This window comes from Heteronotia binoei, chromosome 2, assembly GCF_032191835.1.
Source record: "Heteronotia binoei isolate CCM8104 ecotype False Entrance Well chromosome 2, APGP_CSIRO_Hbin_v1, whole genome shotgun sequence".
Classification (NCBI taxonomy): Eukaryota; Metazoa; Chordata; class Lepidosauria; order Squamata; family Gekkonidae; genus Heteronotia; species Heteronotia binoei.
In genome coordinates this window covers 39779238-39806053 of record NC_083224.1, presented here as the reverse complement: position 1 = coordinate 39806053, position 26816 = coordinate 39779238, and the positions used below count along the sequence as shown (strand labels likewise).

At 40.7% G+C, this 26816-nt stretch overlaps 1 protein-coding gene across 4 annotated transcripts in view; it reads left to right on the top strand.

Annotated features, from left to right (window-relative positions):
- The window catches only part of ARFGEF2 (ADP ribosylation factor guanine nucleotide exchange factor 2), a 65093-nt gene extending 39221 nt beyond the window's left edge, over positions 1–25872 (top strand). For 3 of the 4 annotated variants that reach the window (XM_060230827.1, XM_060230826.1, XM_060230828.1), the window contains 21 exons: positions 1490–1641; positions 2262–2390; positions 3351–3509; positions 4800–4947; positions 7256–7355; positions 8357–8397; positions 8492–8661; positions 9990–10141; positions 10256–10428; positions 11638–11798; positions 12644–12774; positions 12876–13005; positions 13911–14046; positions 15320–15458; positions 15538–15592; positions 15860–15974; positions 17545–17675; positions 19212–19380; positions 20771–20909; positions 21921–22038; positions 24732–25872. In XM_060230827.1, the coding sequence (XP_060086810.1) occupies positions 1490–1641; positions 2262–2390; positions 3351–3509; positions 4800–4947; positions 7256–7355; positions 8357–8397; positions 8492–8661; positions 9990–10141; positions 10256–10428; positions 11638–11798; positions 12644–12774; positions 12876–13005; positions 13911–14046; positions 15320–15458; positions 15538–15592; positions 15860–15974; positions 17545–17675; positions 19212–19380; positions 20771–20909; positions 21921–22038; positions 24732–24908 (2825 nt within the window). In that variant the 3' untranslated portion in view covers positions 24909–25872. Of the gene's footprint in view, positions 1–1489; positions 1642–2261; positions 2391–3350; positions 3510–4799; positions 4948–7255; positions 7356–8356; positions 8398–8491; positions 8662–9989; positions 10142–10255; positions 10429–11637; positions 11799–12643; positions 12775–12875; positions 13006–13910; positions 14047–15319; positions 15459–15537; positions 15593–15859; positions 15975–17544; positions 17676–19211; positions 19381–20770; positions 20910–21920; positions 22039–24731 lie in introns of those variants that run through there. The other variant, XM_060230829.1, reaches the window with a different exon arrangement.
- The last annotated feature ends 944 nt before the right edge of the window (positions 25873–26816 follow it).

Below are 26816 nucleotides of genomic sequence, written 5' to 3'. Positions count from 1 at the left end.
AATAACTTTCAGATCTTTGGCACACAGCAACAGTGGAGGAAAAGAGGCTGAGGTGGTATTGAAATGTAGCTGCATAAAAGATAAGCTTTGTTTTAATATGCAACTGGACTGAAGCTCAGATAAGAGGAAGGCGTAAACTGCGCATGGTTGCTGTTTCAAAGGGAAACTAAGCTGGTATATCATGAGACCAATCCTTCTGGGTGAAATAAGTTACAAGTGTTAGGCTAGGGAAGACTTCCAGCAGCCAGGACTCCTACGCACTGTTATAGATCTCTTGGGTCTCTGTCCTCTGCCAGTCATAAACTATAGACTCTCATTTGATTGTACCAATATCTGGAGCATGGACTGCAGGTTTGGGAATTATAGCAAGACAGAAGCTACGCTGTTTGCTGCTGCTTCTGCCTATAATTTTGCTAGGAAAAAGAGCTTTCAATTGTTGCCTCAGCAGAACCCCTGAGTGATCCAAACAACTGCTAATGGAAGCAGGTTGTTCTGTATGGATGCCATTAGCTTAATTTAACTCTGGTGAATTTCCCCCTCTGATATTTCCCCAGGAAACAGGTCTGAGAGAAGTGGCAGGGGAAGAATGATAATAATGATAGCAACCATTGCACGTTTGAACACTGCAGATTTTTCTTCAGTCCTATCCATAGCTTAATGAAGGTTGAACATTTAATTGGAATGAGAGAAAGTGGGGGTGTGGAATCTATTCACTGTCTTCCTGAAATCTGCAACAGATAAAAGTCAGGCTGAAGTGACAGTGAAAGATGGAGATTGTTTACAATTTTTTCCAAGCCCGCAAGCTTAGATAAACTCCTAGGGATTTTTTGTTCATGTAATGTGAGCAAGGGAGAGAGAGTACACCAACTTGGAAAAGAAGTTAAGTACATCTTCTGTATTCCAAAGAACTTTCTGCTGTTCTGGAACACAGAATAATGCATCAGATTTCATATTTTGTGTGTAAATGGAAAAAAATGGCATTAAAGAGAACACTGCAATTTTAATATTATGGTGTTCTTTAATTTATAAAGATATATAATATTTTTAAAAGATGAATGATACAATAAAATATAGTGGTAACTGCAAAATGAAAATCGTACCAATTTCCTAGAGGAAAGCAGACATGAATTAGCTAGTTTTTGTCTGCTCAGAGCTCTTAAGTTTTGATGGTAGACTTCTGTTCTGATGGTAGTCTTTTGCCCTCTCAGCGAGGAGCAGGGGAAAGAAACAAAGAAGAGCAGAATTGTGACACTGGTAGCCCTGTATTTACATCACTGAAAGTCACTTGAGATATACCATAAATTAGCTTTATGTTTTTAGATTGTTTTATGCTCAATGCAAAATGTTAATTTCTTTAAAGTCCTGTTTCTTTTGGGATATGGAAAGTAGTATTTGTTTGGAAGTCTGTATCATGACTTGTGTAGAAGTTAATACCTGGGATTGCCTGAATGACATATTTTAATAGTTTTGTGTCTATGATGTTTCTTAGATGTAGCCAGTGAGAAGCAGCGACGGTTGTTGTACAACTTGGAGATGGAGCAGATGGCAAAGACTGCTAAAGCTCTGATGGAGGCAGTAAGCCATGCAAAGGCCCCTTTCACTAGTGCCACTCACCTGGATCATGTCAGGCCCATGTTTAAAGTGAGTACAGAACTCTAAAGTCACAGATGACTTCCAAACATGCCAGTTGTGAATTTTTTGCATCTCTTAAGGGCACGTTTGCAAAGAAGATGTAGCAATTCAAGGATCTGCAGTGATGAGTTGTGCAATTGTAGAAGGGGGGCTAGAAACAATAGAGTGATAGGGCATGAGAGCAGGTGGAAGATACTGTCATTTTTTAAAAAAATTATTGTGATACTCCTGATAGATGACATGTAAATACGGATCTCTAAATTAAGTACTCATCTACGGCAAAATGTAGTTGTAATCAGGGCTCTTTTTTTAGTAGAAACGCACAGGAACGCAGTTCCAGCTGGCTTGGCAGTGGGTGTGGCCTAATATGCAAATGAGTTCCTGCTAGGCCTCTGTTTTAAAAAGCCCTTTGCGAAACATTGGTGATGTCAGGGGGTGTGACCTAATATGCAAATGAGTTCCTGCTAGGCCTTTGTTTTAAAAAGCACTTCGCAAAACAATGGTGATGTCGGGGTGTGTGTGACCTAATATACAAATGAGCTCCTGCTGGGCTTTTTCTACAACCCCCCCCCCGGTTGTAATTGTAATCAGACAAAATGTACAAACTTTTATTTTTTGTCTTCTGTTAGCTCGTGTGGACTCCATTGCTGGCTGCTTATAGTGTTGGCCTTCAGAACTGTGATGACACTGAAGTTGCATCATTGTGCTTGGAAGGAATACGATGTGCTATTCGAATTGCCTGCATTTTTGGCATGCAGGTTGGTGTGTAGCAGGCTTTCTATATCTAGGCCAGTATTAAGAGTTCCTGATCTTGTCAAAATGGTGTTCAGAAGCACAAGTTTTATAAATTATAGCATGAATTTTCTGTCCAGTTGCAGTAAATTGCCTCCCTAAGTATGAATATTTTTGTGTAAAAATCTAGCTCATAGAGCACTACATTAATTTAAACTAAGACCATTTTTGCACACAGCTTACCACGCAGTCACATTCCTGTTCTCTCTGCAGCTTCTGTCGGATTTCCCACTATCTGCGCCGGAGTTACAGAAAGTGCCACAGCTTTTGTGTAGCAAATGTAAACCGCTAAAACCCAGTTTACGTTTGCTTCGCAAAAGCCGCGGCACTTCCTGTAACTCCGGCGCAGATAGTGGGAAATCCGATGGACGCTGCGGAGAGAACAGGAATGTGACCGCATGGTAAGCTATGTGTGAAAACAGTATAAGTGTTTATGGGTCCAGCCTAAATAGGCAATGGCTACCAATTGCCCCTTCCTACTTCAGACACCCTCATGTCATTCCTCAGGGTCCCCTATTCCCAAGGATCTCGGTTTCATGGAGGCCAGTTGGAAAAGGGAGGCAGGAAAGTTCCATTCTGCCACTGGAAAATTTAGTCTGGATCCAACCCAGTGCCTACCAGCCTCTTCTCAGAACTGATATCATAAATAATATTTAATCATCTTCTCCAAGGGAACGGCACTTATTCAGCCTAGCTTTGGTGTATATTAAAAAGCATTTTCCCCCACCACGATTTCATTCCACTGTATTCCCACTGTGATGATTAGTTCTTCATCCCACTCCATTCAGATGTCCTCTGTTTTCTGACTGTCTCTTCCTTGCCCCCACACTGCTTAAAAATGGAGGGTTCTCAAATGTTCTACAACCCATTTATTTCATCCTGCTTACTCCCATGCTTATGTCTGCTTTTAATGTCTTATATTGTAGCTTGAGAGAGATGCTTATGTGCAAGCCCTTGCCCGCTTTTCCTTGTTGACCGCCAGCTCCAGCATCACAGAAATGAAACAAAAGAACATAGATACGATCAAGACTTTGATTACTGTGGCCCACACTGATGGCAACTATCTAGGGAATTCCTGGCATGAGGTAAACACCATGTGAGATTTGGAGTGTGCTGTCTGTCACTTTTGTAGAAAGCTTGCTGCCTTGAAGTAATCTGATTATGGGGCCTAATTTACTCAATATCTGTGACTGTAGAATTTTTTGTGAAAACATCCCACTGCTCTATTTATGTGTATGTCTTTTAAGGGAATGGTTTTACATAGAGTGGTTTTTATAATGTGAACTGTGTGATGGTTTGGCTAGCTTTTCTAACATTGCTTATTATAAGCTGGGTGTTACCTCACCTGGAGTCATCACTAGAGTTTAGTCTTACACTTTGTCCCTGTATTGCTGCCCAGCAAAGTGTACAGTGCAGTTTATGCAAACTTTGACAAGACTGGGGTAGTCAGGGCTACTTCAGGCTGCTGCTTTTTACATACTAAAAATTAAATTTCCACTTACTCTGGAAGTTTATGATTGAAATTAGAGTCCTTCTATTCTCTGCAGTAGAAAGAGCCAGCTTCTGGCAGTCCCCAAGGTTGCCATCATTTCAAGTTTGAAGTATCATGTATTTGGCAGTCTCTGTTGTTGTCTCCAGCAGACATTGAGTGGCAGAAGTAATAATAACTAGGAACCTGCTAACATTGGCTTAGCCTAAATTAGCATCATATAAAAGCACAGTCTTTCTAAGAGCTGACTTGGCTTGTGCCCTAAATCTTTCTCCAATGAGTTCCATTTAAAAAAGGCAAAGAGGAAAGTTAATATCTTCAACTAAATAAAGCTTGTAATTAACTTCTATATGCAGACTTTCATTGATCTTAGCTTTTTTTCTACTGTTGTTTATATACTTTCATCTCAATGAGCATTTATCAGTACATTTTACATACTTGTATTTTAATGCCCTGGACTGATGTATACTACAAGCTCAGAATCAGCCAGTGCGCCTTAGGAGTCTATACATTATTGATCTAACAGAAGTGTTCATATGGAAATTGGAAGGACTCTTGCATGTAGAGGAACTTTGGTCATAAGCCCTGCCCTGGAAGTATAGGGTCCTTGGCAATTTCTCCACAAGTGACCCCATATTTGGCAGTGGGATAGCACCTCAGAGTTGTGGCCCAGAGGAGTATGTTTGCATCAGAACTGTGACCTGCTATGAAAAGGGAGTGTAAAGCTCTACAGGAAGTATGTACATCAGCCGGTCTTTGAGTATTGTAGTGAGTGGAAAAGTCTTGCCCACGTAGACTTTTGTGTTTGTACTGGAACTCTAGGGAGCTTTTTATCATTAGCCTATAATTGCTTGCACTAGAACTAAATTTGAATATATTTTGTTAGATCTTGAAATGCATCAGCCAGCTGGAGCTAGCACAGCTCATAGGTACTGGAGTTAAAACACGCTACCTCTCTGGGTCTGGACGGGAGAGAGAAGGAAGCCTCAAAGGTTTCACATCTGGAGGTGAAGAGTTCATGGGGCTCGGGCTAGGTAAGAAGCATATATTTGATTCTCTTCTCCAAGTTAATTGAAGTCAGGTGTTCTGTAATTGTGATGAATGATCTATTCCTTTATTTCAGATTACATCAATAACTGCTTTAGCCTTAAGTGCAGGGAGACTTGATATTACATAATTGATGTTCATTTTGCATATTCTACTGGTTTGAAAATAAAAAAACTGAGCAAGAGACTAATCCTCTGGATCAGTTAATAGAATGCGGTGGATTGTTTACCCAAATATACCATGTGCTCTACGGTCTGTGTAGTACACCTACATACATTGCGTCAGTTCTATATTAATCCTTGTGGATCCAGGAAAACCATCTAATATTACCTTGTTCTTCAAAAGTCATTGTGACTGAGAATTTGTTAATACCCCATCCTATGATGTTTGACATCACTACCATTTTAAACTGTATGTGTGTCTTTTGACAGAGGGCGACAAGTGCAATATTAAAAGTGGCTACCTGTTTGCAAGGTGATGTTTACGGGTGGGGTACTAAACCTGGTATGGATGGGTTTATGTTACATATTCAAATAAGAGGTAGGCGTGTCCTCTTCTAAAAGATGTCTGGCTTCTAAATAAAATAGCACATAGAAACTATTAAAATGACATTATCAAAGATTTCAGGTTTCCACGGCTGGTAACATCATTAGGGTTTGTAGAATCTTTCGGGCTCAAGTGCCGTGTTCTACTGGAGAAAGTTTTCCTTCCAGACGTTTCGTTCTCAGCTGCGGAGAACATCCTCAGTGGCCTTGCAGCCGGAGCAGGCACTCTGACCTTCTTGGCTGCTGTGCATTGAGTGAGGCCAGGGCTGCTGGAGAGCTGCTATTTCTAGGCTGGAGGGGATGTGGTGAAAGGGCAATTGGTTTGTGGATGTGCCCATTGTTTGGTGGGGCTTCCTGGAAGGGTAGTGATAAGGAAACTGGCTGTTGAATGTGACCATTGTTCTGTGTTAATTGCTGGGAGGGTTGGAAGGGGTGTGAAGATTGTGGATCTCTCATATCTTGGCCGAGCGCAGCATGTGGCGGCTCTGTTGTGTGGGCTTGAGTCTACAAAATACCCTGCTCCTGTGGTGCAGTCTACATTGGCACTACCCAACGCAGTATCAACACCCGTCTCACCGAACACAAGAGACACTGTCGCTTCTTTCAGCCAGAAAAATCAGCTGTAGCTGAACATGCACTTCAAAAAGACCACGTCATCCACTTTGAAAGAACTGAAGTCCTTTCTACGGTCTCACATTATCATACCCACCTGAACAGAGAAGCTATTGAGATTTACAAACACCAGCACAATTTTAACAGAAAGGAAGAAGGCATTTTCATCCACCAATCTTGGTACCCAGCTCTGCAAAACACCCTGCAGACTATGAATTGCAGAAAGTCACAGAACAACCAGCACATTCCACAGAACAATCAGCACAGTCAACAGCCATCTTCCTTATCTTCATACCCCTTCCAACCCTCCCAGCAATTAACACAGAACAATGGTCACATTCAACAGCCAGTTTCCTTATCACTACCCTTCCAGGAAGCCCCACCAAACAATGGGCACATTCACAAACCAATTGCCCTTTCACCACACCCCCTCCAGCCTAGAAATAGCAGCTCTCCAGCAGCCCTGGCCTCACTCAATGCACAGCAGCCAAGAAGGTCAGAGCGCCTGCTCCGGCTGCAATGCCACTGAGGATGTTCTCCACAGCTGAGAACGAAACGTCTGGAAGAAAAACTTTCTCCAGTAGAACACGGCACTTGAGCCCGAAAGATTCTACAAACCCTAAAATGACATTATTTTAAAATAAGCTTCAAAGAAATCTGGTGCTCTTTGTACTTGATGTGGCAGCGGTGAGTGAGCAGCAGTGTGCTCATCACTGTGTGAGAAAGACCTTGACAACTGGCTCTGCAGACGGAGCCATGCCCTTTTAATGTTATGGTGGAAGAATGGATGAACCTAGCTCTGACATCTTAAGAGCACTACACACTACTATCATCTAAAGAATGCCTCTGACTACTATCAAAGTGCTTGTCATTATGCCAGATAATGGAAATATTTTTCAGTGGCCTATGAGTAACTCATCCTTGAGTGCTCAGTATAATTTGTTGTCTTATATGTAACTTGCAGAAAGACATTCTGGAACTGAATTATATTTCAGATCTGTAGTTCTTACTTTGAACCTTTACTTTGATCCTATCCCTCTGGTCCTGCATTTTCTTTGGTTACTGTCATAACAGATACTAGTAGTGTGCTCTTCATTGGATTTAACTTTTTTTTGGGGGGGGGGTTCTTCTTGAATAGGCAATCTTGTTGGTGGAGGAGTTGATAAAAGGCAAATAGCTAGTATTCAAGAATCTGTGGGAGAAACCAGTTCACAAAGTGTGGTGGTGGCAGTCGACAGGTAACTATAGTGTGTGTTGACTTTGTACTTAAATAGGAAGCTGTATTTTCCTTGTTATCACAATATCTTCTACTTTAGGACTCAAATAGAAGGGTTTTTTCAAAAAAAAAAGTTGCAAAATACAGCAATATTTCACGATTGGTCCCGGGGCTGGGTGTAGAGTGGCCCAAGATGCTAAAAAAAGTTTGACTGGGGAACAAAAGAGAGGTGACCATTGCTATATCTCAGTCTCCACTTTCTCTCTTCAACCCCCCTCCCCTCCCCAGGATATATTTCCTTAAGCCAAAACCAATTTTTCCCTAATCAATGTGGAATTCTATGAAATGAACACTTCCCTATTAGAACATTCACTGCATTAAATCCTAACACCTACTTGTGTAAGCAGAAGACCCTTCTTCTTGTGTAAAGTTGATAGCAGTGGTCTCATTGTTTTTTCACATTTCCCCTCCAAATGCAGTCTTCCCTGCTACATCTCCTGCTGTTCCTGAGGGGCCCCTCTATCTACAGTAGCAGATTGGTAGGGAGTTCAGATGCTTTCATGAAAGAGGAGGCGAGAAAACCCCTTTCTGTGAGTGGAACTCTGCTCATGATCCTGTAGATCAGGGATCCCCAAACTTTTTGAGCCTGTGGGCATCTTTGGAATCCTGACACAGGATGGTAGCCACATTCACAAAATGGGTGCCACAGGAGGTGAAGCCAACCACAAAATGTCAGGGAGAGAGGTTATTTATGTCTAATAGCACTTCTTCAGCATTTCAGGCAGAAGTTCTCTGTAACAGAATGCCTTTCAATCTGTGCAGCCAGTAAGAAGCCCTGCTGTGCAAAAGCCCTGTCACTTTCTAAAAGGTCTTGTGGGGTGGGGTGCCATTGTGCCTACAGTCACCATCTTGGGGACCCCTACTCTAGATCCCACCTTTCATGTTTGCACTGTAGATATTTGTATACTGTTCTTTCAAACATTGACTCTGTTCTTCACTGTCTGTGCAACTGTCACTCCACAGAATATTTACTGGGTCAACAAGACTGGATGGAAATGCAATCGGTATGTACGTTTTGCAAAATACACTGACATGAAGAGCAAGTTGCACTGGACACCTTCTTTCTTATTGACATGTGTCTACTCTTAAAATATTCAGTTGACTTCGTTCGATGGCTGTGTGCTGTTTCCATGGACGAGTTGGCTTCTCCTCACCATCCCCGCATGTTCAGCTTACAGAAGATTGTTGAGATCTCCTACTACAACATGAACAGAATTAGGCTACAGTGGTCCAGAATATGGCATGTGATTGGAGATCATTTCAATAAGGTATGTAAAGCCTGTGAACAAGCTGCTCTTAGCTTTCACCTTAGATCCAAAGTTAACTGGTGTACACAATCACATAACTTCAAGCTCCCATTCGCTTTATCACCAAGACTGGACTGTTTTAGAGACTGGACTTGCTATCCACACTGCTAAGTAGAAATATGCTGATCAACACAGTGAGCTTTTTCATTCAGTCTTGCTTAATTACCTTCCTTACTACATCCCATGTCAAATGGGACCCTACCCTCCCTTTTTCACCCACGGAAAACCTGATTGAATCCAAGCTTATATGACTTGACTGGAAAATGTACAGCTAGAAACCTCTACAAAGGTGTTTTTTTTATTTTTGTAAAGTAAGTTAAATGCAATTAGAAAGATCTTCCAGGAGATTTGAAGGCCCCATGTGATGGCAAGGTCAGTAATTCTGCCCATTTCCTGCATGGATACCTAACTTCTGTTGGGCATAGCTTTGTTCTGCTTCAATGTGAATTACACTTTGGGAGCTTGGAGGCAGCTGCAGGTAAAAATGGTTCGCATTTTGAAGGTATCACAACCTCACAGATTGAGAAGCTTATAACAGTTTAAATTTTAATTGGCCAACAAATTGTTTAAAATGTAGAAACCTCTCAAAGTGTGTGGTAGTTCTCCATTAGGTCTGAACATCTGTAGAGAAATATTACACTGTACTCAATGCACAGCAGCCAAGAAGGTCAGAGCGCCTGCTCTGGTTGCAACGCCACTGAGGATGTTCTCCGCAGCCGAGAACGAAACGTCTGGAAGAAAAACTTTCTCCAATAGAACATGGCACTTGAACCCGAAAGATTCTACAAACCCCAATGATGTTACCAGCCGTGAAAACCTGAAATCTTTGATTACACTGTACTGTTTGAGGCAGAGTCTCTATGCCATCCTAGGTCTACCTTTCTGTTTTGTGCTGCTTTAGTGTGTTTTCCTTTGGTGCACTTGCTTGAGACTGATGGGAACCATTGTCTTAGCTACACATGAATGCGCAAGATTCCCCCTCCCCCCCACAGGGATTTGTATGTTGTTCAAAAACAGGGAAATAAGCCTTACTGAAATCAGCATGGTTCTCCCAGTAAATGATGACTGAACTGGAAGATTAGGGTGGCAGAGGCTCATTTCACACTTTTTTTTTTAGAATCTCATCTCTAGGTGAGCTCTGATGTCTTTGGCTGTTTGTCTTTGGCTGTTTTGCATAGCCTCTACAACCCAATCATATTAATGGTTGTCTTCAAAGAGTCCAATTACTTTATGCCTATGTGTGTTTAGAATACACCTTTTCTGAGGCAGTGCCTTTTCCTCCTTGGTAGGTTGGTTGTAATCCTAATGAAGATGTGGCCATATTTGCTGTTGATTCTTTGAGACAACTGTCAATGAAGTTTCTTGAAAAGGGAGAGCTGGCCAACTTCCGATTTCAGAAGGACTTTTTGAGACCCTTTGAGCACATCATGAAGAAAAATAGGTAAGTGGTCCTTACAACTCTGGAGGTTAACTTGCTTTCTTACAAGCATTCTGCTGGTGTCATGCACAATATCATAAATAAGACAGTGTATTTTTCTTTCTCTCTGAAAATAAGATCTCCGACGATTCGCGACATGGTGATTCGCTGCATTGCTCAGATGGTGAATTCTCAAGCTGCTAATATCCGCTCAGGGTGGAAAAATATTTTTGCAGTATTTCATCAAGCAGCATCAGATCATGATGGGAATATTGTGGAGCTGGCATTCCAGACAACAGGACATATAGTCAGTAAGGAAAAAAAATTAAAAAAATAAATAAGTAAAGTTTGGCTGATGTGACAAAAGAATGCTAGAAGCCAGGGTCAAAACAGCTAACCTGCTTCTAGCAGACACACTTCAGGTAACTTTTTTCCTTCACCTTAGGAGAATCTCTAGAATTTTATTATTATTTTAAAAATCAAAGGAATTCATTTTAAGGAGAAATTGAATCCCCTCTGATATCTCACTTGACAGACTCTCCTGCTTTCTCAATTTCTCATCGCATATGTTCAAAAATTCTCTCGGAGCTGTAGCTCTGCTTGTAGCAACAAGTGATGCAGGTCTGCACGATTCCAGGCATCTTGCCAATGTTCTCAGTGTTTACCACTCTGGCCTGGTGCAGCATGCTCGAAATGGGAGCAAGCCTTTGCTGCTCATGTATGATGCATGGGTAGAGCTTACACTGAGAATGAGCAGGACTGCTTGCTGCATTGTCATCGAATCTCCAGTTAGCAAAATCAGAGCTGTGGCTTGAATTCGTACTCTTCTTCTACTCCTCCTCCCTCTCCACAGGCATGCTGCCTTCCCACATTCCAATCAATTGTTGCTACTGGCAGCTGTCAAAAATCATTTATGAGTAATAAAGTGCTTTTTAAATCCCCCTCTTAAAGACAGTGGTGGAAATAATTGGAAGCAATTGCTGTTAACCTTTCTGACACTTGGCTTCCAGCATTTTAGGAAATGTAGCTAATTTGTACTGTAAGACCTCCTCCATGACTCTGAACACTTAATCCTAGACAAGTCACATGGAGAAAACGTCAGGCAAGTATAGTTTTATGGTGGATTTCACTGTCGTGATCCAAGTATATACAACGTGTGATCCATTGAGCCAAATAAAGCCATTAAGTGTGGCCTGCAAGTGCTTGACAACCCAGTTGTATTTCAGACCTGGGCAGGTAATAAAAACAGGTGATTTCTTCAGCCTTTGGCTGCATGTTCTGCATGGTGGGAAGGTCCACATTATACAGGCTAAATTCAGTTGATTAGGTGTCTGAATTCCAACTGTGTGATGTGTTGGCATCAGTAAATGTGGGTTTAGTGATGTCATTTACAGCCCAATAGATTGGGCTTCCATATCTGTTCAGCTATCTAATCTACCAAGATGTGCCTGCACAGTAGAAATGCATTTGAAAGATGGTGATTTTTTCCTAACTATTTCATCTTTTTTCTCCCCTCTCAGCCAATATTTTTCAACAGCATTTTCCTGCAGCAATAGATTCATTCCAGGATGCCGTCAAATGCTTATCAGAGTTTGCTTGTAATGCTGCATTTCCAGATACCAGTATGGAAGCAATTAGGCTTATCCGGTTTTGTGCTAAATATGTTTCAGAAAGACCTCAGGTATTTCTTTTTCCTTCTTGATTGATTGTATTTCTTTGCTTTTGCAGAGGCTTAAACTCGGTAATGCGCTCCTGACCTACTTTAAGAGGATCATGAGTTTGTTTTCTAGCTGGGGAATTCTTATTTCATGTTTCTCCATTATTTTTAGTAAGAAAAAGGGTTTTTTTTACCATCACATTAAGAAATCATAGTTTTCCTTTCCTGCCACAACTAAGATTAACATGCTTCCGAGAAGTCCTAACATTACCATGTAAAATATCCTAGATTTTTACTGTCATTAAATTATTTTTACTATTAAATTACTATCATCACCAATAGAGCAAAGATACTAATATGTAAATACCAAACATATTTTAAAGATCTAGAAAGAGAGAGCCAGTGTGGCATAATGGCTAGAGTGCTGGACTAGGTTTGGAGAGACCTGGCTTCAAATCCTTCCTCCACTGTGATGTCCTGTGGGTGAAGTTGGGGCTAGTTATTCATACTCAGAGTGACCTATGTCACAGGGGCTGCTATGAAAATAAGACTGCCTCATTGAGTAGTATGGGATTACTTCTGAGCAGATATGCTTAAGATTGCTCCCTAAATGAAAGAGAGGAGAGCCACATATGCTTCCCTGAGCTTCTCGGAGGAAAGGGGAGATAAAAATGCAATGGCTGTTGTTGGGCGATTTCCTGGCATTCATAAATCTCAGTGCTTCGCTTTATAGTGAGCTTTTGTCATTGCACTGAGTTGTTGAACTTCTGACTTTTGCAATGAGGCCTGATTAGGTAGCATAAGCATTTATTTAAATTGGATTGCATTGTCACTTCTGTATGTGTGTGTATATACATCTATGTTTACAGGTTTTAAGAGAATACACAAGTGATGACATGAATGTTGCTCCTGGAGACAGAGTCTGGGTCCGAGGATGGTTTCCTATTTTATTTGAGCTTTCTTGTATTATCAATCGGTGCAAGCTAGATGTACGAACAAGGTAAACAGCTGAGAAATCACTTGGGTCTTTCGAACTCTGTTCAGCTTTTCAAATTTCTTCCCTGTTAACTTGCATTCTTATTGTATTTTTTCATATTGTAGAGGCCTAACAGTTATGTTTGAAATTATGAAGAGCTATGGCCATACCTTCGAGAAGCACTGGTGGCAGGACCTCTTTCGCATTGTGTTTAGAATATTTGATAACATGAAGTTACCAGAGCAGCAAACGGAGGTACCAAGAGCTCTTACAAAAGGGATCCTTGTAATCCAGTAATCTAAATTCCTCAGAGCAACAATCAAAGCCAGCATTAGAAAAAATATTTATTTATTTAGTTGTTGTTGTCAAGTTATAGCTGATTTATGGTGATCCAATAGGCGTTTCAAGGCAAGAGGCAAACAGTAGTTTCCCATTTCCTGCCTCTGTGTAGCAACCCTGGGCTCCATGGATGGTCTCCCATCCAAGTACTAGCCAGGGCCAGCCCTGCTTAGCTTCTGAGATCTGATGAGATAGGGCTAGCCTGGGCTTTCCAATTCAGGGTTTTAATGAAATTAGGGGCTCTTAACTGAGAAGGTGGTATTTTCTTTTGTGATGCGATGATAACTTTGTCAAAAGGCAATATTAAAAAACTGTAAATAAATAAGAAATGAACAGCAAAGACAATGCTAATGCAAGGGCTTTCTCTCTCCCTTTTGCCCTTATGCTTCACTCAAATTAAGGAAAATGACAAACACCCTATTCCGCAGTTGATGTTGTTTTAAACTGCATCATGTGTATAGTATAGTAGTACTAACAAGCAAAAAATGTAATTTTTGACAGTGGAAGAAGAAACAGAGGGTGGTCATGTGCAGTGTTCCCTCTAGCTAGCTCACAGATTTTGAGCCTCCAGCTCACACATTTCTGTCTTAGCTCAGGAAGGATGACCCCAGAGCACACTAATTGATGCAATAGCTCACCACTTTAATGCCAGTAACTCACAGTTTTAATGCCAGTAGCTCACAAAGTACAATTTTTGCTCACACGACTTTGCAGCTTAGAGGGAACATTGGTCATGTGTTTTATAAACTGCTTTGTGGTTTTGATTAAATGAATTTCCTGTCTATCCCAGTAAGAATTCAGGCCTGTTTTTCTCTCAACAGAAATCTGAATGGATGACTACTACATGTAATCACGCACTTTATGCAATCTGTGATGTATTCACACAGTTCTATGAAGCTCTGAATGAGATTCTTCTTTCTGACATATTTGCACAGTTACACTGGTGTGTAAAACAAGGTAGCTTATTTAAATACATGTCACATTATTCTGAATGAATACCATTTGTGGGAAGGTATATATAAATCATATCTTCATCTCCCCCTTCTTCCATCACTGTCTGATGATTTTGTACAATAAACTCTTCAGATAAAAGGTTTAAGGTTTTTTCTTGAAACATGTCATTTTTACTACCTTAAGCATGGGATGCTTTTAGCTGCCCATTTATTAAACCTTTTTTGGTGCTGTAGCTAATACTGTGTTGGAAAAAAACTATTAATATTTTGATATGAAGCTTTTTTTTTAACTTTGATTTCCGTTATCAGGAATTCTGTCTTTAAAATGCTCCCTCATGCCTTCACACTTGTGGGTTTTTAAATGCTGAAACTTGCTAAATTTGTATCACATCTTTGGAATTTCAGAAGATCAGCTAAATAGTTGTTGCAGTCCTATTAGGGCTGTTTTGAATATTGGCATGAACCAAAATCACCCTCTAAACTTTTCTATATATCTTGGAGTCAATAATCAGCCCCTAGATTTAGTCATGTTTAACTCCAACCTCCCCCCTCCCAGAAATGAGAAACACACACAAAAAGGTGCTTTAAATATAAGTGCTCTCTTGGTAATCTCTGCCAAGGAAACTGTCTTAATATTTATTAAAACATTTATATCCAGCTTTCTTTGAAATACAACACTGGGATATAATATCCCCCCCCCCAAAAAAATTACATCAATATATTCAACAGATCTTAAACAGCCTAAAGAAACCCTGCAGCTTATGCCAGTCATGCACCCCAAATTCTAACCCCCTCACTGAATTAGGGCACCTTTACATGCCCTACAGAAAATAGGGACCAATGGTGCCCTATTCACCTCGTCAAGCAGGCCATTCCATAATTCCATAATTGTCACAGAACCCCACCTTCTCACTTGCCATTAATCTAAGGTTTTTTTCTTTTTATCACTGGTACAAACAATGCTTAATGCTGTTTGTGACTAAATTGGAAAACCCAGGTTTGATGTATAAGCCAACATGATTTTAAAGTCTGGTTTTCCAAGGGCACCATGGTTACCATGGTTAAACTACAGTTCTTTAGAGATTGGAGAAAGAACTGCTTCTGACTGCATTTTGCAACATTATGTTGGGTCATCTGGTAATAAGCATTACATATCAGCCTATCCAGTTTTCAGCTCAGGTTGCTTACAAACACCTTTGGATCCTGACAAAATAGTCACAATAAATGTAAATTTTGTTAAAAGGATTTTTTAAGACAACTCTTATTTTTTCCAACAGATAATGAGCAGCTGGCTCGATCAGGAACCAACTGCCTAGAAAGTCTGGTAATATTAAATGGGCAGAAATTCAGTCCAGATGTTTGGGACCAGACCTGCAATTGTATGCTAGAAATTTTTAAAACAACAATTCCTCATGTGTGAGTAGAATTCCAGACAATGCAGAACATTGCCTGGTGGCTCATGATCACTGTTATAATCAGATTTATTCATTTGCAGATTACTGACATGGAGGCCAGCAGGGATGGAAGATGATTCATCTGAAAAGCACTTGGTAAGTGCTCTCACCTTATCCCCTCTGGGAAAAAGGGTGCAAAATAAAGGCCTCTGTGACTAGGAAAAGTTAATGTGAGGAGAGAAGGCATTTATAGAATTCTTCTATTCATAGGTATGTATTGTCATTGTAAAAACTTGAAGGAAAAGATTTTTTAAAAAAACTTGAAATTAGTGGTAGCAGAAGTAATTTGTATAGTGTATAAAGTAAGAAATGTTGTAACTAATATATGAAACAAACATAAATGCAGATTCTGTTTATTTCTAGGATGTGGAGCTGGATCGTCAGTCTTTAAGCAGTATTGATAAAAATGCTTCAGAAAGAGGACAGAGCCAATTTTCAAATCCCACAGATGAAAGTTGGAAAGGTGGCCCTTATTCAAGTAAGTTTGCACTTCAGCTTCCTCAGCATCTGCATATATGAAAATGACCCAATCCTTGGGTCCTTACAAGCAGCCCCACCCTAATGCCCTAAGAAGAAGTCCTAGTGGTCTACACCATGATGTTATGGAGCTCTTCTGCTCTTTGAAAGTACATACATGCACTTTACATACACAGCTCTACACATCCACTGTAGCGCTCTACACATCCAGCATACCTGTTGTGGGATTTGTACCGCAGGAGCAAGAGGCTTGGAAGCTTTAACTCAAATACTATGAACAGTTCACAGAAGAGAACTTTGCCACCTCTGTCTTCCCCCTTTAACTCCCCAAGTCCATCCAAAAGCTGCTCCTGATAGTCAAGAGAACATTTAGAATAGTATGGGATTAAGGATGGGAACTGGGAAAAGTCGTTCTCTCCTCTTGTGTGCACCTTTCATAAAAAGATCAAAAGCTCACATTATGGGGAGGGCAAGGGAGAGCAGTTGCTTCCTGCACCACATCCCAAGTCATTTTGAAGGGCCCACTGACTCTCAGGCGTGGCTTTTAGAAGTCAGACCTCAAAGGACTCCAGTAAGAAGCAGGAAGTGGCGAATATCCTTTCTGTGAACTCTGATCTGGTCATGGTTTATAGCAGGGGTGGCCAAATTGTGGCTCAGGAGCCATATGTGGCTCTTTCACATATATTGTGTGGCTCCTGAAACTCCCACCACCCCACCGGCTGGCTTGGAGAATGCATTTAAAATTAAAGTTGCTTTCTTTCCACATTTTCCCCTCCCTCATCTTTTCCTTCCTTCCTTCCTTCCTTGTCTTGTGGGTCAAACACCTGATGTTCATTTCTTGCAGCTCTCCAATACCTGGTGTTTATTATATGTGCCTCTTATGTTAAGCAAGTTTGGCCACCCGTGGTTTATACGATCCAAGCCCCTAATTTCTACGTGTATGCTGTGTGTGTACGCTTAAAGATTTATCAGTCAACATTCAATAGCCCAGTCATGCTTTTCTAGTTCCTTGCTTTTTAGCTCAAGTCAAGTCAACTGATTTATTTACCTAAAACTGAGCTTAGGAATACGAGCCCTGATGTAGCTATAACAAAAAACTTGCTAGCTAGGGCATGGAGTTTTGTGTTTGGGGGTGGTTTTTGCGACTTTTAATTACAAGCAAGGCTCATTTTGTAGCAGGAGCTCCTTTGCATATTAGGCCACATATTATTAGGTCTGCAATAAGAGCCCTGTAAGCTCTTGGAGGATTGGCTACATCAGGGGTGTGTGGCCTAATATGCAAAGGAGCTCCTGCTACAAAATGAGCCCTGATTACAAGAGAGAATGTATTCTGTCATGAAGTGCTCACAAAATGACACTGTCACCAAGAGTATGGTAGTAGTTTAGGGTGGCATTAGATCAGGATCTTCATGGGTCCCTGTTTGCAAAGCATGTCATACAGTGCATGCTTATGAAAGAAATGGTCTGGGAGCTGTGGGGTCAAAGTGGCTTACGTGTCTACATCTGCTGATCTTTGTGAACAAGCTGAAATTACTTTTGGATTAAAAGCCAGCACACTGGTATTTTCCCAGACCAGAAACTTTTTGCCAGTCTCCTCATCAAATGTGTTGTGCAACTGGAACTGATTCAGACCATTGACAACATAGTATTTTACCCAGCAACAAGCAAGAAGGAAGATGCTGAGCATTTGGCTGCTGCTCAGGTGAGAAGTCTCTTATATATTATGAGTCCACAACATCTTGTATATTTGCTGATCTATTAGCATTTGTTTCCTGGTACGGCTGAGGGGAAGAAAAGAGGAAGGGACTTATGGATTGCATTTGATGTCTTCCTGAAACAATTATTTTAGTTCATCTTAATGAGAGTAGAGCTCTATCCTAGCTATGCAGAAATGCATAGCAACTGAACCATGCAAGTTTTTCTTAAACTATGTATCGCAAGTCACTAATTGTACAAAGTCAGAACAGAACAAAGTTTGAGTCCAGTGGCACCTTTAAGACAGTGTTTAATTCTGCATGCATGCAAAAGCCTATACCCAGAATTAAATTTCGTTAGTCTTAAAGGTGCCACTGGACTCAAACTTTGCTTCTTGCTTCAGACCAACATGGCTGCCCACCTGAATCTAAAGTCAGAACAGACAGTGATTAGGAAGGATAAGTCTGAAATGGATATTGCCCTCGTTTTCTCCAGGCTAGAGGAAAAATTGGATAGGCCTCTGATGGTAGAACTACATTTGTACTGAGAGCAGCTGTAGCATAATGGCTAACAGGCTGAGGAAGTCTCTGATTTAAATGTAATTTCCGTCACAAAACCACTAGGTATGCTTAGGCAAGCCATCCTTTCTTGGCCTCATTGCCCTGTCTATAATAATGAGAGTGATAATATTGACTGACTTTACATGGCTGTCGTAAAGATCACACCAAGTAATGGGTTAGATCCAGACAGGTTTTTGGCTCTTGAAAAAGGAACCGGGGTGGGAATCCCCTTGGAACACCAGAAAGGCTATTCTGCAAATCAAAGGACCAGCATGGACAAAAGCCACGTGGAACAGAGGCCTGTGGTAAGAAGGGGAATTGGGCAAGATTGAGTGGAGAAGCTGACTGGATTCAACCCAATATATGTGAAAGTACAATGTAAATCTAAATATTATAATTAACAAAACCTGAGACTGAGACTGTGCTTTATATTTTCCTTCAGTGTAGCAACTATGATTTGTTTCTGTGTGTGTTTCCCTTCTCACAGTATGGAGGAGAGACTACACATTCATATTATAACACCATGTTTCTGAATCCATTGTGCTTCAGCATAGCATATGGACTTTCACTGATTGTGTCACACAGAATCTTTAGGATGTGTTTCTCTGATTCTGGTTGTGTATGGGTCCTCAGTGCTTTCATGGTGCATTTACGAATATGAGTGGTGGTCTCATAGAGGGGAATACAGGGCAAATGCCCCACGTACTGCACTGGGAGCCCACCACCACCACCACCACCATGTAGTCACCACTCCTATGCTGCCTGAGACTGAGGTACAGGGAGAGAGTGATGAGTTATAGGCTAGTGGTGACCCTCATTGCCCTACAGCTGATCCCCCATCCAACTCCCTAAGTGATTTCAAGGGCCCATCCTTAAGTTTTGCCTGGGCCCCACTAAGACCACATCTGTGCAAACTGTGAAGTACTTGGGAAATGGAGATGATATTTGGACAAGACTTCCTGTAACCTAATTTTCTTCTTTAGAGGGATACCCTAGATACAGACATCCACATTGATACTGAAGATCAAGGAATGTACAAATACATGTCTTCGCAACATCTTTTCAAGTTGCTAGACTGTCTGCAAGAGTCTCACTCATTCTCAAAAGCTTTTAATTCAAATTATGAACAACGGACTGTCCTGTGGAGAGCTGGTAAGCATGTAAAAAGTGTAAAGTAAAAAGGTTGTAAAATGCCTTTCAAGTTTTCCTGCATCGTAATCTTACAGATTATACTGTTTGAAATCTTAAACTGAAAAAAATTAAAATATTCATCTAATGACATGGAACCATTGCTTTGGTTTTCTTGTTGAATATATCATTTAGAATGTTCAGCAAACTTACATCACTGGTGTAGTTATCATTGTATGCAATAGCTGCTCATGCTGCTTGCATCACTGAACAGTTCAGCAGATTTCATTCCAGGGAACTGAAGTATTAAGGTGGTAGAGCCAACTTTGTGGACTTTGGGAATGAGATTGTCCCTCAAGGCATATTTCTCTGCAGAACATACAGTTTTCATTTAAGCCCTGAACTCAGCCTTGTGATTCCCAGCTAAAGGCCAAACTACCCATTTCACATACATGCATGAAATGGTAGTCCAAATAACCCTGCTTTAAACTGGAAAAGCCACTTCAGTTAAATCACAGGGACACTTTCTTGGCTAACAGTGGGATTTGCCCTGTCAAATTGTCTGAAACTCTGCAGGATTTGAATCGGAGGAGCTGTGGACAACTAAAGGGTTAGACATCTTCCTCCTGTACTTCTACAACCATTTCTCATAAATCAGTTGTCCCACCAAAAAGTGGCTTTTCCATTTAAAAAAGGACTGTTGGACTGTCTTATGTTCCCAAAGATGTTAGCTAAGGGTCTGTATGTTTGGTGGCAAATTCCATTTATTGATGTTGAGTTTCTTCCACCTACTCAGCCTCATCATCTTGAATTCTTGAGTATTGACTATGAGTGTTTTTCCCATGGTGGCTCTGCTCAGTGATATGCAGGTTTTGTAATTACTCTGTATTACCAGCTGTCCTAGTGATACAGTATGTAAGCAAATTGGCTTGAATCCTGTGTCTACATTCCACATGCTGTGGTCCAGCCATATCCCAGCTTGCTTTGACTGCTGTACCACTTCTGTTTGCCCGCTTCGGCGGGGGAGGGCGGGATATAAAAATAAAGTTATTATTATTATTATTATTATGTTTGTGCAAGGCTTACTGAAAACCATTGATCTTGCACAAACAGAAGTACTTGTTGCAGATGAAGTGAACGGTGAGGTGTCTGAAATGAAGTGTGTGTAGAACTTGGCTGCAGGATCCAAGCCTTGGTGCCCGTCTTCAAAGGCTCCTGGTTTTTGAGGCTTGCAGTACTGATAACAGCTAGATCTTTCAATAACAGGTCAACATTTAAATCTTTAAGAAGCAGATCTCAGATCCTTTGGGCTCCATAACTAGGCTACTTCTGTTAGCTTTTAGATGTGAAATTGATTTTGCCTTAATTACGCCTTTAAGTCAGCTAATTCTTTGTACTGCCCTTGTTTTTCTAGGATTCAAGGGTAAATCGAAACCAAATCTTTTAAAACAAGAGACCAGCAGTTTGGCTTGTTGCCTGAGAATCCTTTTCCGAATGTACGTTGATGAAAACCGCAGAGATTCCTGGGATGCTATACAAGAAAGGCTTCTGAAGTAAGAATTATTTCCTTCTTTGTGGCATTGGGATACAGCCTGTTCATTGTTTATGGCTGCAGGATTCTAGTGCCTATGCAGATTTCTGTTCTCTAGACCATTCTATTCATTTCACTATAGGAACCTCGTCAAGACATGAAAAAGGATACGCATGCAGACTGAATGCTTCTGTTGAAGCTAGTGAATGTGAAGGTTGGATGTGCTCATAGATACCTAGCTTAGGGTACTACTCTGTACAAGAGGCTATTGAGCCTGATTCCAGTGTGCCGCTGTTAAGTTTAATTTCCAGTGTGATAGGCAAAGTTTTTTGGAGATGGAAAGGGGAAATGTTGTCCTATTGGAAGTGTCCAAGTAGAACAATAATCACAGGTTCCAATGTTGGTCCATTAAAGGGGAAAAAAACAAAACAGACCCAACAAAATGCTTTTTATTAACCAACCTCAAATGTCACAACTAGAGAGCAAGCCTGTGACATTCTCCAGAACTCATGAGGACAGATGTTCAAAAGGAAAATGGAGGGAGGAAGGGAGAGATTTCAGGGTATATGAGAAAGCCCCAAGTCTAAAATTAAATGTTGGAAATGTTGCAGACTTAATTAGATTTGATGGCACTAGATGCTAAATGGGCTTCAACTTGTAGCAAAAATCCCTGGACAAAGAAACATGGCTATTTCCTTGGGAAAATAATAAAAGACAGATATAATTACCTCTTGCATTGTTCAGTAGAATAATGGCAACCTTTTGTATGCCAGATGAAGAAAATCACCAGTCTGTTGAGTCAGTGACAATACTTGCAAACTCAATACGGTCCTCAGCAGTATGATTTTTAAAAAGGTATCATTAAGTTAATTAATGTTTCAATAAAGCAGGTTTCCTCCTGTCATTAAACTGCACCAATCAAAACCTGCATCTTTCACTTTACTGGAGTAGAGGGGAGGTAGGAAAACCTTCTTACGCTATTTGCTTACTGTTCCTTTTTATGTGAATTAATGTGTGCGTAATCTTCCTCTAGTGTATGCAGTGAAGCATTGGCCTATTTTATTACTGTGAACTCAGAAAGCCACAGAGAGGCCTGGACTAATCTTTTATTGCTGCTTTTAACGAAAACACTTAAAGTCAGTGATGAAAAGGTGAGACAAATTTGTACTAAAGGTTTTTCTCCTCTCCTTGGTTTATTCAGTCTTTGTGGTAGTACCAGACAAGAAAATTTTACTGCCTGGCTTTTTAAATTCCCTTTCTGTTAAGCAAAGGGATTCTAATTTCACATAATGCATGAAGAGTACATATACAGATCAAAGATGGAGAAATGCCCCAGGGCAATGACATTGACTCCACGCAGGAAACTTACGAGCTAGCAATTCATATTTTTAGAATTGTTATAATTTAGTAATTTTGCACATACTTTAACATTGGTTTGGGTCCCAGGAGCTAAGTTTTTATCAGCCAAGTATCATGACCAGTGAGCAAGCTCTGGATAGAACAAAAAGATCAAAGGAAAGGTATCCTGAGGTGAAACAAGCAGGACAGTGCGGTTGGGAAGAGGGGGATGTGGAGCTGTCCCAAGACACTGAAGCCTTTGACACATCACCATCATGGGGAGTTAAAATTCACCATCAGCTGTAAATTCTCATGGGAACTCATTTCTCAAACATGTGGAGGCTTAATCTGGATTGGGGCTGCAGCATTAAGAGGACAGGAGCTCTTGCTTTCCGCTGGGCCATTTTCATGACCTGAAACAAGAGCTGGGGGCTGTTATGGGTTAGAAAAATTGCATTGGTGGGGGAGGCCCTGCACTCCTGAGAACTGAGTTCCAATAAGTCTGTGTGGCCACCTAACCTATATACTTTGCTAAACACCATCATGTGCTCTCAGTTGGTCCTGTGCAACAATGAGAGCTAGGAGCCTGATTTGAGGTTTCGAACAAATCGTTAGGCTATTTATCACCTTAGTTTCACACTTATACTTTTGCACTTCAAACTGAAGCTGCTGTGTCTTCTGTAATAGCATCTGGCTCTGGAAGAAGATCTACGCTTCTGATTCCAAATGGGTTTAGCAGGACAAAAGAGGTCACATAGTGCATTGCAAGAAGTATATGTTATATATGAAGAGTGTCTGTCTGTGTGTATAGTGCATGTATATGAAGTTTATATATATATAAGAACATAAGAGAAGCCATGTTGGATCAGGCCAATGGCCCATCCAGTCCAACACTCTGTGTCACACAGTGGCCCAAAAAATATTTGTACACACACACACACACACACATATATATATACACACACATACACACACACTGTGGCTAATAGCCAATGGCCCATCCAGTCCAACACTCTGTGTCACACAGCGGCCAAAAAATTTATTTATATGCACCCCCCCCCCCCCACACACACATATATATACACACTGTGGCTAATAGCCACTGATGGACCTCTGCGCTATATTTTTATCTAACCCCCTCTTGAAGCTGGCTATGCTTGTAGCTGCTACCACCTCCTGTGGCAGTGAATTCCACATGTTAAATCACCCTTTGGGTGAAGAAGTACCTCCTTTTATCCGTTCTAACCTGACTGCTCAGCAATTTCATCGAATGCCCACAAGTTCTTGTATTGTGAGAAAGGGAGAAAAGGACTTCTTTCTCTACTTTCTCCATCCCATGCATATATATATATGAGGTTTTATATATATATATCTCGCTCTTTATCTATCTGTCTGTCTGTCTATCTGTCTAGTGCATGCTTATGAAGTTATATGTATCTTGTACATGAAGTTATACAAGAGATGCAGTCTTTGTCTAGTAGTCAAAATAACATGCAAGAAAGCACCACAAGCAGTAAGTTAGACTCTGGACTCTTTCTGGCTACTGAGATTTCCCCAGAGCCCCAGAGAGAAACTCACAAAATGGTAGAAGCTGACCAGCCCATTCATTTGCTGTACTGGCACTGATCAAAATTACCTGACTGAGACTATTTAGAGGAGGGGTGTCAGATGTCCAGCCCACCCAGGGCTTTAATCAGCCCCGCTGAGCTCTTTTCTCCCTGCTTTCCCTTCTGTCCTTACCCTTTGAAGCTCCGAGGCTTGCTGAAATTCCCTGCTCTTTCTGCCTTGTCTGGCTGCAGCATGAAACAAAGCTGCAAAGAAAATGTGGAGTGGATTTTCCATTAAGGTCTCTGTGCCCAGATAGATAGGGTCCAGAGACCTTAATGAAAAATCTATTCCACATTTTCCATGCAACTTTGTGCTGTTTCAGCGTACCTACTGCCAGTCGAAGCACATGCTTCCTGGAGTTGGGTCCTTGCAAATAAAGGGTTAATACTTTGAGCCAGTTTGTCTCTGCTCAGTGGACCTGAGAATTGGTGCATGGTGAGTATTCTGACTTGGGAAGCCGCAGCCAAAGGGGGATATTACATTGGAGAGCCATTGCCAATCTGATTTTGGGGGGTGGGGGGAGAGAGAAGCTCGCAATGCCATTTAATTATTTTCCCAGGCTCAGAGCATTTTGTATTTGTAGTTTCTGCTCTACTTTGAGCCTCAGCAAGAAAGACGGATTATAAAGTAAATACATAAAGAAAAGGAGAGAGATCTGGCTCATAGGTTGTCAGTTAGCAGATCTGCACTAGGTAGATCTTGGTTTGATAAGAAAGTAGTGAATAGGCTTAGTGATGGACCCAAGACTTGTTGACAGTTCAGTGCAGCATACCAGGATATTGCTATACCACAATCTTACTAAGTCAACAACTAAGTTAATAGAAGTTACCTTTTCCCCTTTTTCTTGCTTTTGTAAGGTCATTAATTTTTTTGCCCTTTCTTCTTTTTTCTTCCCAAGTTTAAAGCTCACGCTTCAACATATTACCCCTATCTCTGTGAAATCATGCAGTTTGACCTGATTCCAGAGCTCCGAGCCGTGCTGCGGAAGTTCTTCCTCCGTATAGGTGTAGTATTCAAAATCTGGATTCCTGAAGAACAGTTACGGACAACTGGGACACATTCACTTGCATGGTAGCTCCATGGCTGCTTTCCCCCAAAATCTATTTAAAGAATGATGGTTGGAGGAGAAAAATTCATAACTAGCAGGTCTGTCTGAAGAAAAAGAAGAAAACCCTTGGGAGCCGCAGGGTTAAATGATCAAGCTGGTATTTCTGAACGAAACCTTGTCATTCTGGCTGCTCTATAAAAATAGCTGTTAGCATTTTCACAATTTAATGCAGTAAATGTCAAGTCATTCCTATCACTAAGCTTGTCTCTTCAAATCTGTTTGCAATGGTTCCCTCTTTTAATGCCTTCCAGTAAATTCCCTTTAATCTGCTGGAACTGATTAATGAATGGAAACTAATTCCCACAGATAATACTGAATATATTCATATAGGCTTGTGATGTTAGCAAATATATTAATAGTAAAAAAAAGGAGTGAAGATCATTGGGAAAATCCTGCTGAAATATTTCTCCTTTCCTCATTGCTGTGCATCCAATTTTAAACTGGGTCCTTTTTCTGCAGTGGTTTGGTACAGTCTCTTCTGTAAACACAAGAGAGTGTTTGGGCAGTCTGAACCAGCAAAAATCCAAAGCTGTCTTTATCTGCACCCATCTATATTGCCAACTAGCTGTATGTTATAGGATACATGTAGTATGGTGGTGCACAGATAGCCCATACTAGATTGGCCTGTAGCTGATAGGGTTTTTTCCCCGCCACTCTTTGATACGCTGTGGTCTCCAACTTCAACAAAGTCATTTGGGAAGAGATATTGTTACAAAGGAAACACAGCCCTTCAAAAACCTGGCATGCAACCATAATCACAGCCTCTTGATCCAGTTTGATATCTCTAATAATCTGAGTGGGCAAGACTGTTGAGATCTTTGGAAGTCCTTCTGATTTTTCTATATTTAATAACATGGAGCAGATGGCAAAATGAAACTTTAAATCTCTGAAGTGCACATGAAATGAATTAAAATTTATACTGGTTGATCAACCCTTTTTCATTTTTGAATAGTACCTAGAATAGCATTTGGGTGGAAGCCGTCTATCTTTAAGTAAGGTGTGTTAAGATATATTCTATTTTTACTGTGGAACTGAGAAAGATGGTTGTTTGATTGCTTGGTTAGTACTGATTATCAGTGGTGGTATGAGAGAAAAGTCTGGTTCCTTTTGGGACCACCTGATTAAGTGCACATGTACTTGCAACAAAAGTCTGTTTGTTGGGAGCAATAGGAAATAAATTTGGGATTATTATCAGTGCAGTTCTGTTAGCTCTTCTGACTTTTGTGGCTGCAGGATTTTTTGTTTTCTTCTGTAAGGCCGCATTTTAGTATTCTTGGCCCACTGACGGCGATAGTAGTTTTGTAAGGTACGGCAGGCTCGCGCCCATATAGTTGTATTCAGGACTGATATAACAAGTATATTATTTGTACGAGAGGGGAAGAAGAAAAAGGATTCTGTCCACGTGTATTAAAAATGCAACTGCAGAAGTATTATCAATTATATGCCACCGATATCTGCAAATGAGAACTGCTAAGAGTATTAAAGCAGGGGGAGGGGGTGTTATGAACTGTAATTCTAAACAAAAAATCTTTTCAAGTGAGTTCCTTTGAAGATGGTGGCTTCTGAGTTAAATTGTATTTAGCATTGGAGGCCAATGTGTTTAACACTGAATGACCAGAAGTATTGCCTGGGTTTATTTTGTTATATACTGGTGCTCTCTTTTTTTCTGTCAACTTAATTTTTGTTTTTGTCATCAATAGGATGAGTGAAAACTGTTTTGAGATTTAATTTCTTTACCAAAGAATTTTACAAGTGCAGCATTTTGTCCCATGTAAAGTATGGTGGCAAAACTGCAGCTGACTTAAAGATTAAATGCAAAAAAATTCTCACTTTTTTCTGCATAGAAAGCAATTAAGATTTACATTTTACAATTTA